Source organism: Podarcis liolepis (genome assembly GCF_965112155.1).
Source record: "Podarcis liolepis genome assembly, chromosome: 15".
Taxonomy (NCBI): Eukaryota; Metazoa; Chordata; class Lepidosauria; order Squamata; family Lacertidae; genus Podarcis; species Podarcis liolepis.
The window spans coordinates 9,291,066-9,303,858 of NC_139566.1; the positions used below are offsets into that span (position 1 = coordinate 9,291,066).

At 51.1% G+C, this 12,793-nt stretch overlaps 1 protein-coding gene and 1 long non-coding RNA gene across 2 annotated transcripts in view; one reads left to right on the forward strand and one right to left on the reverse strand.

Moving 5' to 3' along the window:
* Window positions 1–2,717: 2,717 nt before the first annotated feature.
* LOC310694436 lies at window positions 2,718–5,804 on the forward strand. The gene is made up of 2 exons (XR_014519701.1): window positions 2,718–3,751; window positions 4,092–5,804. It is a non-coding gene; the product is annotated as an uncharacterized lncRNA (long non-coding RNA).
* CRTC2 (CREB regulated transcription coactivator 2) overlaps window positions 4,921–12,793 on the reverse strand; it is a 38,360-nt gene continuing 30,487 nt past the window's right edge. The window contains exons 11-14 of the mRNA XM_083477049.1: window positions 12,041–12,516; window positions 8,625–8,942; window positions 7,473–7,716; window positions 4,921–6,096 (exon numbers count right to left, since the gene is read on the reverse strand). Of these exons, the coding sequence (XP_083333175.1) occupies window positions 5,888–6,096; window positions 7,473–7,716; window positions 8,625–8,942; window positions 12,041–12,516 (1,247 nt within the window). The 3' untranslated portion in view covers window positions 4,921–5,887. The remainder of the gene's footprint in view (window positions 6,097–7,472; window positions 7,717–8,624; window positions 8,943–12,040; window positions 12,517–12,793) is intronic.

Consider the following 12,793-nt stretch of genomic DNA (forward strand, 5'->3'; position numbering starts at 1 on the left):
CTTTTACCAAAGAGACCCCATGGTGTGTGAACAGGTAACTCACAAGTCCTATGCATTCAGCTTTATGTGCTTGGCAATAAAGGAAAGGGAAAAAACTGAAATTAAAAGGGGACCGGTTTGGGGGGGGAGAGACGGGCATTCCCACCCATAATTTCACAGAGTGTTTTGACTATGCTTTGCCCTCACAGAGCTACATTTCCCAGAATTTCATGAGAAAGAGGTATTGATTGCTAAACAACACACTCTCTCTCTGTAAGGGGAATAACGGGTCTCGGGACCCCTGACTAACAACAGCTCCCAGAATCCTTTTGGGGGAAGCCATGACTGTTGGAAGTTGTGCTTTAAATGTATGGTGCGAATGTGGCCTAAAAGCAGCGTCACCGATATTTTTAGAACAGCGGGCATATCTGGATTTTTGAGGGAAGTGCTATGAGTGTCAGTCACAAAATGGCTGTTGGAGAGAGGAGTGGCCTAAGTCAAAATGGCTGCCATTTTTACAAACAATGGGTTCCGGGGGGATCCTATATTCACAAGGTGGTCCAGGCTGGCAGAAGCTGTCCAGAGTTTCAGGCCAGCAACAATTCTCATACCTACCTGAAGATGTGGCTGAGACCTATCGCCAGGCCTCTTCTCATCTTCAGCATTGGCGCTCTAGTCACACACACCCACATTTTCCAGATGAAATTAAGCACCTTCTATTATCGTAATCATCATCGTCATCATCATCATCTTCTATTTATACCCTGCCCATCTGACTGGGTTGCCCCAGCCACTCTGGGCGGATTCCAACATACAGTGCTACCTCGGGTTAAGTACTTAATTTGTTCCGGAGGTCCGTTCTTAACCTGAAACTGTTCTTAACCTGAAGCACCACTTTAGCTAATGGGGCCTCCTGCTGCCGCTGTGCCGCCGGAGCACGATTTCTGTTCTCATCCTGAAGCAAAGTTCTTAACCTGAAGCACTATTTCTGGGTTAGCAGAGTCTGTAACCTGAAGCGTATGTAACCCAAAGCGTATGTAACCCGAGGTACCACTGTACACAAAACATTAAAAGAAAACCTTCCCTATACAGGGCTGCCTTTAGATGGCTATGGGGTTAGAGAACTCCATACCCTCCAACATTTCTCCGATGGAAATAGGGATGTCCTAAGGGAAAATAGGACATTCCAGGATCAAATCAGAAACCGGAACGGCTTCTGTAAATCTGGGACTGTGGACCCTGGGAAATAGGGAACCTTGGAAGATCCATAGTCAACACCATTGCAGCAGCATGTTTTGCGATTAAAAAGAAAGGATTCACACAATAGCGCTGAACAGAAACCAAACCTTTGTTCCACAAAAGCAGTGTGCATGTTAAAAATATCAATAAATAGATGAAGGGGCTAAAGAAGCAAGCAAAAAGGATTTGGGAGTAGGAAGAGAGGGCGAGTTGTAAAGGGAGAAGGGTTTGGTCAGGGGTGGGGAATGGGCAAAGGGGTAAGTCGGATTGGGGAGCAGGGGTTCGTACCCCCTAGTCTCACACACACCCCAACCATTGACCAGAAGCCCCTTTAAAGGACACCATCAAGAATAAATCTGCTGGGTGGGATTCTGAAAGCCCTTTTGGGTGGGGGACGACACAGAACATGGAGCCAGCCCAGACTGCTGGGCCGATCTGGTTCAGTCTTGTCCACATTGTCCAGCAACAGCTCTAAAGTGTTTTAGACAGGGGCATTCCCATTTCTACCCTGAGACGCCAGAGATTTAACCTTTGACCTTCGGTATGGACAGCAGGTGCTCTCTGCTACTGACCTGGTTCCCTTCCTGGGTATAGATCCTTTTCAACAGCAGCTTGCGACACACCACCCTGCCTTCTGAAGCTAAGCAGAGGCCCCAGATTCAGTCTCTTATCTCTCAACACAGTGGCAATTGCCGGAGGGCGACAGCAGGGAGCGCTATTGCCTCCCTGCTCTGCTGCTGAGCCAGGAGCAGATCTACTACGAAACTAATGATGTTTAAGCTTCAGAGTGCCTCATCCCCCAAAGACCCCAGAAGCAAATTTAGTCCATGCTGCTTAGCGTTTTGCGGTCTAGTAGACACAATTTGAGGCACACAATTTATCTTTTGCAGTATTTCAAGAACCCCCAAGTTTGAGAGTCAGTAGTGCAGATGTGGCAAAGAAAGCAGTGGTTACCCAGATCCCGTTTGTGGTTGAGAAGGGGCCCTCTTAGCAGTTCGACCTTTGGGGACCCAAAAATGTCAGTCCACCACTGTTCTGAGCTTTCCAGGGGAATCTGGTTGGGCTTTGGCTGCAGCATCTGATTTCTTTCTGCAGGGCCTGTAAGACACAGTTGTTCTGCCTGGCCTTTGGCTTGGAATCAACGTGATCCCCTCCCTCCCTCTCTTTCCTTTTCCCTTTCTCCTTCTGTGATGGAACTCCTATTTGGGGACTTCCCTGGCTTTTTTCTGGCCCACGTAGGACCAGGCTGGATAGTTGGCCTTGGTGAAGATTTGACATTTTCATCCCCAAAAAGTTTTTGATTTGAGTTTCTACTGAAATGTGGGTGAATTTTAATGTTGTACTTAATCTTGTTTTGAAGTTGTATTTTAATCAATTGTTTTTATACCTGGTGTTAGCCACCCTGAACCCGGTCTTGGCTGGGGAGGGCGGGGTATAAATAACATTTATTACTATTATTTTGGGGGGAAATGGACCAAGTGGACCATGTATGTCAGAGCTCTTGTCCTCAATGAGTACCACTCATGGGACTGACCCCTTACTCACCTAGTTAAAAGTGCACTCAGACTCTCACCTGCCAGGTAAGGTCAGCACAATGGGGTGGAGGGAGATTTTGCAGGTGTACTTAATTTTGTGGCACCACCAGGTGGCACTCTGGCTGTATAATTCTCCAGGCAGCCGTCACTCACAAGTTTTGTAGTCTTACCAAAAAAAGTCTGGATCTCACATGTGGAGCTTTCTGCTATTTATCCACTGAATGGGAAGCTAGACCTTGAGTGCAAAGGCATGAAGGAGCAAGTTAACGTGGTTACAACGCAGGATACGGCCTGATCAGCTCAGGATTCCTGAGTGCTGGTGCAATTAAGCAGCTCCTCTGACAGTCCTCACGTGATCATAGGAATTTTCATCCGAGGAATGTTGGAGGGCATGCAAATCTTTTACAGGCCTTTCAGGGAAGACTCCGTATCAAAATTTAAGCCAAGCAATGCTCAGAAACTGGAAGAGGCCGAAAGGGAACAGGGTAGCAAGGAGCCCAACCAGCTACACCTTAGCTTACTCCAAAGCTTGTTACTACCTAGTCTTGCTTCTGGAAAGTTATGGGCCCTTTGTTTCCATGCAAACGATCTTGCTTCAAATAGCTAAACCATGGACAAATAAGGCTCTTGGCCAATGCAAAATTCGGGGAGGAATAAGGCGATCGGTGACCACTAGCCAGGATGTTCTCCCTCCAGAATCGGCGCCAGAGTCGCAAGTGGGAAGAGTTGCCATTGTGTTTGGGTTCGCATTGGGGTATCTAGTTGGCCAACTGAACAGCTGCACGCTAAAATCAAGGGCAGAGGAGTCGCTGAAAGCTCTGTGCTGCTGTTTTAACTATGGAATTCACTCCATAAATGCCAATAACGGGCATGAACTTAGATGTTTTTAGAAGACTGGGCAAATTCTTGGAGGATATGGCTAGGAATGGCTACTAGCTACCTCCACGGTCAGAGCAGAGCCAGCGCACCCATGAGGCAAGGTGCGGCAGTCGCCCCAGGCCAGGGGTCTGCAACCCGCGGCTCTGGAGCCGCATGTGGCTCTTTTACACCTTTGCCGCGGCTCCGGGGCGGATACTAGCGAGGGGAGGAGGCGCAATGTGCGCCCCGACACTCCCCACTGTGGCGGGCGCTGTACTGGCTGTGACGTCGCATGGGGGCGGTGCGTGCGTTAGTCACGCACCGTCCCGACGTCACCTTCCCGCCCGCTGTCAGATCGCGGCTCCAGAGATATATTTGTTTTAAATGTCGCAATGGTTTTGCGGCTCCCAGGTTTTTTTTCCTTCGGAAACGGGTCCAAGTGGCTCTTTTTGTCTTAAAGGTTGCAAACCCCTGCCCCAGGCAGTAGATCCGGCCTCTGAGGAGCCCACTGCTGCCCCCTGGTTAAGAGTGGTAGTCTCGTAATCTGGGGAACCGGGTTCGCGTCTCCGCTCCTCCACCTGCAGCTGCTGGGTGACCTTGGGCCAGTCACACTTCTCTGAAGTCTCTCAGCCCCACTCACCTCACAGAGTGTTTGTTGTGGGGGAGGAAGGGAAAGGAGAATGTTAGCCGCTTTGAGACTCCTTCAGGTAGTGATAAAGCGGGATATCAAATCCAAACTTCTTCTTCTTCTTCTCTGGCTGCGGAAGATGAGGCGGCCAAGAGCTGCCGTATTCCGTTTTGCTTCAAGCCACCTCAGCTGCCTCTGGGTCAGAGACGGTATCCTTCTGAATACCGATAGCTGGAAATGGCAGGAGGGGAGGCTGCTTTCGCACTCGGGTTCGGCTTCTGGGTGCCCCATTGAGGCCCCTGCGAGAACAGGGATGCGGGACTAGATGGGATATGGGTCTGATAGGCAGCACTTCCCTTAGTAAATTCGTGTGCCCAGGTATCCCGCCCAAGATCACATGAAACCGGTCCGGAGAATTTTGCATCGGTTTTTCCTCTTTCACTGAGACCACGTGGCAAGCGGCTTCTGAAACCCAGGGGCGGATGGGCTCTTAAAGTTTTGCGTCAGAAGCAGACCAGACGCCGGGGGCGAAATGTGCCTCTGGTGTCGCCCTGAGCCCCTTCCTTGCAGACTTTGGGCAGCTGCTCTGGAAAAAAGAGGACCCGAGGCTGGGACAGTCCCCACCCTGATCTGGCGGGACGAACCGCCGCCCGGAAAACCACACAAAAGCCAGTGACGGAATGTTGTTATAATTAACATATATTTTAAAAAATAATAATAAAATCACTCTGGTTTATCTCTTCCACAGTGGGGGCGGAGGGGAAGGAAAGGTGAGGTATGGGCTGAACCCCAACCACAGTCCCCCCTACTTTGAGCCCCCCCTCCGCCCCAAACTCAAGCACAGAAGCCAGACCTCACGACAGATAAGGATGCAAAGTTACAAGTGCTTTACAAGAGAAACGCCCCCCTTTTTCCTCTCCCCCACATGTACACGGCAGCTCAGGAGGAGAGGGTGGGGGGCAGGAGAGAAGGGCAGTTATGTACATAATTGCTTTTCTTGAAAATAAAATTAAAAAAAACATGATTAGGCCAAAAAAGAGAGAGAAAACGAGAACGTAACCCCCCCCCAAATGCTCTGCACGCTACGAAAGTCTCTATAGCTATCGGGTGTGGGTACGAAATATACACAGGAATAAACTTGGGGAAACGAAATGGCTGGAATTGATTTTGAGGGAGGGGGCAGACACTTGGATTCACATGAATGCGAGCGCCCCCCCCAACACCCCGATTCAAGGGAACTGGAACACTAACACCTAGATAGCGTACGTTCTCTCCCGCTTTGGGAAGGATGCTGAAAACTTTCGTGGCCTGCCCCCCGCCTCTAAACGGTGCAGAGGCTTCTTCCCTGCCCCTGGGGGGGTCGACCCCTGCCCCGGTCCCCTATAACCTGGGATTGCAAGTGCTCGTTGCAAAGTCCGGTCCCAAAGCACCCTAGGAGGTGTTTAAGCTTGGAGGGGGGTGGCGACACTGCAGTTGGGGGTGGAAAGGCAGGGCGGGCAAACACAATCTCTTCTGTCCCCGGCCCCTCTTGCCCGGCGCCTCTGGTTTAGGAAAGCAAAATAAAAGTCGTCCTTTTGTTTTTTTGTGGCTCAAGAGGGTCCACCTCGCAGGGGTGGCGTTTCTCGGCGCTGCGGCCCTCTCCCTTCCTTCACTGGAGTCGGTCGGTGCGGAAAGAATCCTCGACGGCTGGGTCGGTCAGCAGGGCGTAGGGGTCGCTCAGCATGTTGAGTCCGTCCAAAGTGAGAGGCTCGATCCTCAGGTCCTCATCCAGACCCAGGGAGGAGGAGTCCATCTCAAAGCCCGGCATGCCCGCCAGGACGGTGGCAATCTCCCTGGAGATCCCCGGCGGGGAGTCCCCTAGAGGAGGGAAGGATCGGAGAGCAAAAAGAGATGTACAGACACGGAGAAGTTTCTTCCTCACACGGTGCGTACCGTAGATTTTGGCGTATTAGGCAACTGGGCGTATAAGACGACACCCCCCCCCCAATTGGCAGCTGCCAATTTGAGGGCTTGACTTATATGCCCAGTCTTATACGTGGCAGCTTCAGTGGTCAGCGGCAGTGGGCGTTGGGCTCCGCGCCGGGAGGAAGCCGCCTGGCGAAGCTGCCCAGCAAACCCATACTCGGCATATAAGAGAACCCCAACTTTTAGAGGATTTCCCGGGGTTAAAAAGTCGTCTTATACGCCGGAATCTACGGTAGTTAAATTGCAGAATTCTACGTGGGGCCGCCTTTGAAGGCGACTCAGGAACTACAACTAATCCAGAATGCGGCAGCTGAACTCGGAGCAGCCACCGGGACAGTATAATAGCAGTCCTAAAGGATCTACACCGACTCCAAGTATGTTTCCGAGCACAATTCAAAGTGTTGGTGCTTTTAAAGCCCTAAGCAGCCTTGGCCCTGTATACCTGAAGGAGCGTCTCCACCATCATTCAGACTGAGGTCCAGCGCCGAGGGCCTTCTGGCGGTTCCCTCCCTGTGAGAAGTAAAGTTGCAGGGAACCAGGCGGAGGGCCTTCTCGGTACTGGCACCCGCTCTGTGGAACACCCTCCCATTAGATGTCAAGGAGGTAAAGAACTAAACAACTTTTAGAAGACATCTGAAGGAAGCCCTGTTTAGGGAAGTTTTTTTAATGTTTGATGTTCTACTGTAGTTTTATATGTGTTGGAAGCCGCCCAGAGGGGCTGGGGCAACTGAGATGGGAAGGGTACAAATAATAAAATCATTAGACAAATTCATCTATCGAAGGCTACTATAATTGGTGTTACACTTTCCCGAGGGAGGTTTGTCTGGCACCTTCATGCTATTTCGCCAAGCAAAAATGTTCCCTCTTCCACCAGGCCTTGGGCTGATCAATATCCTACAGTATTTTAAATTTGTCTGGGGTGTGTGTGTGCGCGCGCTGCTATCCTGTTTTGCTTTTGTTCTACTTATTTGTGCTTTTATCCTGCATTTTCATCTTGCGAACCACCACGAGATCTTCAGATGAAGGCGGGCGCAGAAATTTAATAAATCAATTAAAATCAATTAAAATAACCACAATGGCTATGCTTTGCCTTTGCAGTTCCCAGAGCCGGCCTTGCACAAGAAACGCAGTTGTTTCAGACAGCGAATCCGGACAATTGCCTCTTTGAGCTTACTTTTCCTGCCCGAAAATATTAGGCTACCTGTCAAGATGTTTCCCCCCCACCCCGGGGTGGGTTTCGCTCCCTCCTCCCCACTCTCTCCCCTTACCTGTGAGGATGATGTTGGGGATGGGGCCGTGGCGGTTCGAGTTGCTCAGGTTCTGGCGGTTGAGCAGGTGGGGGTCGTGCGTGCTGCTGCTGCTACTGCTGCTGGTGGTGTTCGTGGTCCCACTGCCCGACAAGCCCATGTTGTCGCCTTGCGGGTAATTTAAGGCACCCAGGTCGTCCGAGAAGGCGTTGCTGTTGAACGCGAAGCCTCCGCTCATGTTGTCCACGTAGCCGTATTGATCGAACTGCGGAAAGGAAGCCTGGAGTGGGCCTGGGCCGGTTTCGGTGCTACTTTGCAGGATGGGGCAGGTGGGGAGGACGGGCTGTCACACACCCACACCCACACACACACCCACACACACCCACACCTGAGGCAGGCAGGCCCAGAAAACCACCCCTCGCTTCACCCGCTTGGTATGGGAAGATAGGAAGAAGCTGCCTGATGAATTGGCTGCAATCAAGGAGTTGCCAGTGCTTGAGCTGTGCAGTTTTAGGAGCCGCCTTATTTCTCTGTTTACGAGTCGTTTTGAGCTGCTTTTAATATTGCTTTTAATATTTTAATATAATGAGGCTGCATTTTAAATTGCATTTTAACTTGTATTTTAAATGCCCCCCCCCAATTATGCTTTTATTGTAATTTTACTCGTGTTAGCTGCCCTGAGTCTGGCTCTGGCCAGGGAGGGCGGGATAATAATAATAATAATAATAATAATAATAATAATAATAATAATAATAATAATAATTTATTTATATCCCACCCTCCCCAGCCGAAGCTGGGCTCAGAGCGGCTAACAACAGTAAAATAACACAACATTCTAAAATCATTTCATTATAAAATCAGTTCAAATCAAATTAATAGCAACCATTGGGCTAGAGTTCTGTGAGGATTGCCAAAGGAGGGGGTCAGGCTGTGCCTTGGCAAAAGGCTTAGTGGAACAGCTCTGTCTTGCAGGCCCTGCGGAAAGATGTCAAGTCCCGCAGGGCCCTAGTTTCTTGTGACAGAGCGTTCCACCAGATCGGGGCCACAGCCAAAAAAGCCCTGGCTCTGGTTGAGGCCAGCCAGGAGGGTATAAATAAAAATGATGATGATGATGCAACTCCCAGACCCAAAAGGGGGTGGGGCAAGAGAAGAGGAGACACCAAGTATACTCACGTTGCCCAGGCCGAAGTCACCCAGCTGCTGGCCAAACTGGTTCTGCAGCATAGAATTGGACTGGTAATGCATCGGGTAGGGGCACTGGGACTGCAAGTGGTGCTGCTGCTGCTGCTGCTGTTGCTGCTGTTGTTGCTGCTGGTGCTGGTGTTGGTGTTGGTGCTGGTGCTGGGCAGGCTGGCGCCCCTGTTGAGAGGCCGGCCCTTGCGCCTGGTGGAGGGACTTCTGATTCTGTGGCAGGAGCATCCCCGGCTGGCTGTAGGGGTACGGGGGCAGCCTCTGGTCGGCCGGCAGCTTGCTGGTGTCCAGCGGAACCCCCTGGAGAGGGAAGAGAGGCGTTTCCAGTCCAGTTAAAAGGGAGTCTGCAGCCGCAGGGGGAAGGAGGGAAGGGGCTTCCCTACGTCGCTGCACCCCGCCAAGTATTGAGGCAGCGGGGTGCAGAGGGTTCAGTGGTGGGAGAGTTCAGAGGTGAACTCCACCCTCCGTAAAAAAAGGCAGATTGTACCAATTCAGACTGCAGGTTGGGAACGGAACCTTTTGATGCTCCCGCAAAAAGAGAGTCACTCCCTGCAATTCTAAAGACGAACTGTCCTGGGTTGGGCCAAAGGGGGTCCATTTAGTCCAGCATCCTGTTTACACGGCGGCCCAATGGGAAAGGGAAGTCCGCAAACAGGAGCTGTGTGCAACAGTAGTTCTCCCCTGGCTGCCAATTCCTGCACAGCCATCAGGACCAGCAGCCATGCAGACAACAAACCTCCTCCATGAATCTGCCTCAAAAATGACCACACTGCTCTTGTTATCCTACTTTCATTTTCTTTTCTCCCCCTTTTTTCTTTTTTCCTCTCCCTCTCTTTTCCCTTTCTTCTTCTATTTTTCTTTTGTACCCTTTTTAGATTTTAAAAGCACTTCCTTTTATCCCGGTGTGTTTACTGGTTTGTATTGGGCCCAAGTTTCTGGAAATCTTTGGACGTGTATTAATAAAAATAGATATTTGCCACGCACAAAAAGTTTTTAAAAAGAGTAGTAACTACACAGCTCCATGCAGGAAACGCTTCACAGAGCTAAGATTCAACGTCTTCCTGGTTAATAATAATAAGTCACAATGTCTTCTTGTATTTTGCAAAACTGCCACAGGGGGAGGTTGGCAATTACATACAACTCTATGTCTGCTTTATAAAAGATCCCTGTGGGGGGAAATCTGTTGGAGGTTTAGTCACACCTACTGAGTTTGTATGCTTTTTTGCTGTTTGATCATGAAAACCATGTTACTGCGCACATCTCCTTATTTGCACTGTTGCCTGGGAATTAATAACTAAATTCGTTGCTCAACTCTTGAACAGTTCCTTTTCCCCCTTCCTGTTTTGCTATGGCTTATAGCTAAGCAAAACTATTCCTGCATGAATAAGCAGGCTGAAGGAGCAGATCTTTTTTATTTTTTATTTTTTTAACGCAGAGAATTCTGTGTTACCCAGAGGAACGTTCAAAATGGTTCGCTCTTACCCACAAGCCTGAAATGGTACAGCCCACTCAGGAGTCTAGTGAAAAGACCTGATTGAAGGAAAAGGAAGGAAAGGGAGAGATCGAGAGCTCCATCTAGTGGGCATATATCAAAGTAAAAAGTACCATATTTTTCGCTCTATAGAACGCACCTTGTTTTAGAGGGGGAGAACAAGAAAAAATAAATTCTCCCCCTCTCTGCTCAGCGCCCCTTCAGTGAAGCGGCAGGAGAAACAGAGCCCCTTCCATTTCTCCTCCCACTTGGCTGAAGGGGCGCTGCGCAGCTCTCCCTCTCTGCTGAAGCCGGGGGAGTCTTGCTCTCCCGGCTTCAGCAAAAGGAACCCGAAGCCTGCGGAGCGCAGCGGGAACTTGCGCTGCGCTCCGAAGGCTTCAGGCGGCTATCGCTGAAGCCAAGGAGCCTGCATTCACTCCATAAGACGTACACACATTTCCCCTTAATTTTTGGAGGGGGAAAACTATGTCCTATAGAGTGAAAAATACGGTACTGCTGCTTTTTGCAGTCCATTTTCTACATCCTGCCATTCTCCCCACCCAGAAACTCAGGGTGGTACCCGGGTCCTGTTTGCGACTTCCCTGCTGGGTAGGCCTGGCAACGGCCAAGGGCCTTAAGGGGTGTGGAAGGGACCCTCACCGCTACCCACTGGCCCCATCTCTGTTAATTTCATAGCTCTAAAGTCAGGGTAGGGCAGAGCCCTGCGCTAGGTGCGAGGGGGGCATGGATGGCACTGTGCCAAAGTCTCTCCCCTCCCCCGTCTGGCTCCTGGTTGGCCACTCTGAGATCAGGATGCTGGACTTGATGGAGTCTGGGGCCTGATCCTGCAGAGCTGCTCTTATGAGTGACAGCGAGGGCCTTCCTGCCCTGCCTCTTGGCTTCCTGGAGGAATCTGACTGGCCACTCTGAGAATAGGATGCTGGAATAGATGGGTGTTTGGGTCTGATCCTGCAGGATTGCACTTATGTGTCCTACACGGAGCCCTCAAATAGTCTCTGGGCAGGCCAAGAGATCCAGATGGGTGAAGTGAGGAGAGGGGAGAGATATTGATTCACCCCACCACTCAGGACAATGTCTGATTTCGTTGCAAACTGGCTATGCAAGGAGGTTCCTAACGCATGTGCGCTGGGGGACGGGAGTCCTAATAATTTCACCTCTTTTTTTTAATCTTTTACATTTCGGAGGCCTGCCACATTTCTCGGATAGGAAACTGGCTGCTTGCTGGTTGCCCAAAAGCACTGCATTCTCCTTGGCTGTCTTTTTAAACCAATCTCTTCCTTCATTGGCTCCACTGAACAGCTGGTGCCATCTCCTAGGGAAAAGGCAGCTCCAAAACCCAGAGAGATGGCCACAACTGTCCAGGAGGAATGAGTTGATGGGAGACGGAGGCTTTGCCCTGCTCCTTACTGGCAAGAGATGAGGTCATTAAAGTCAGGGACTGGGAGAGAATGCACACATGCACAGGCCTGAACAGTCTCCAGCCAATGGGAACAAAAATGTGTGGATTTACGGATCCACCTGCGACGTTTATCTGAGTGGCACTGATGTTGCTTGAGCCGCATTAAGGTGTGCCGCGGCGCCTAGGAGGGAAACACTTCCCAAACGGCCCAGCAGCCGGCACTGTTGCTCCGCTGCCAACCCTGCTTAGACCCCCCTGGGAACCTTTCAGAGGGGAAAAACAGAGGAACCGGGAAAAGGTTCTGGAAGCAGCCTAGAATAAACGAGGCCTTGAGAAAACATTTTTTGGAAAATTACCACCTGAGAAGGAAAAGGAGGGTGGGTGCTTTTCCCTGGAAGCTGAGATGAGATGGAAAAACACACGACGATGGAAAAGAAACAAATTAAAAGTTATCCTTCAAAAAAGGCAGAGGCCGAAAGCGAGCGCCCGAGAGCGCCCCGTGCGTACCTGCGTGATGGAGGACAATGTGGGTGACATAGTTGGCGAAAACTGTTTTGGGTGCGGCCTTCTCGAGTCTCCGCCCATTGGGAGGGTCAAGGGGCTGAGGGGGACCCTGCGGCGGGGCGAGGCGTTCAGGGGGGCGTAGGAGGAGGCGGGGGCGGAGGAGGAAGCGGAGGAGGGGGAGCCGCCATAGCTGGGCTGCTGCTGCTGCTGCTGCTGAGGCTGCTGCTGCAGGGTGGGATTGGGCTGCCCCGATTGGCTGCCGAGCGAGGAGGGGAGGGAGGGGTTGCTGAGGGAGGACGAGAGGGAGGGGTTGCTGAGGGAGGAGGGCAGGGACTGGTTGCTCATGGAGGAAGGGATGGAGGAGCTGCTGGGGGAAGAGCGGAGGGAGGGGTTGCTCAGGGAGCCCTGCAGCGAGGGGTTGCTAAGCGAGGACTGAATGCAGGGGTTACTGAGGGAACTCTGCATAGATGAGCACAGCCCTGTGGGGACAAAAAGAAAGAACAGAACGGAATAAATAAATGTGAGTGGGGGGGAGGGAGAGAGGAAATGGAGACACACACACACACAGGCCTGGTTCACACCCGACGCCGAGCCAAACCATAGCTGTCAACGTTTCCCTTCTTTTAAGGGAAACTCCCATATTCTGCATAGGATTCCTCGCAAGAAAAGGGAAAAGTGGACAGCTATGAGCCAAACTATGGAGTGGAAATGAACGAGCAGGTTGCCGGAAGGACGGTCTGCCTGCTGCCGCACGAC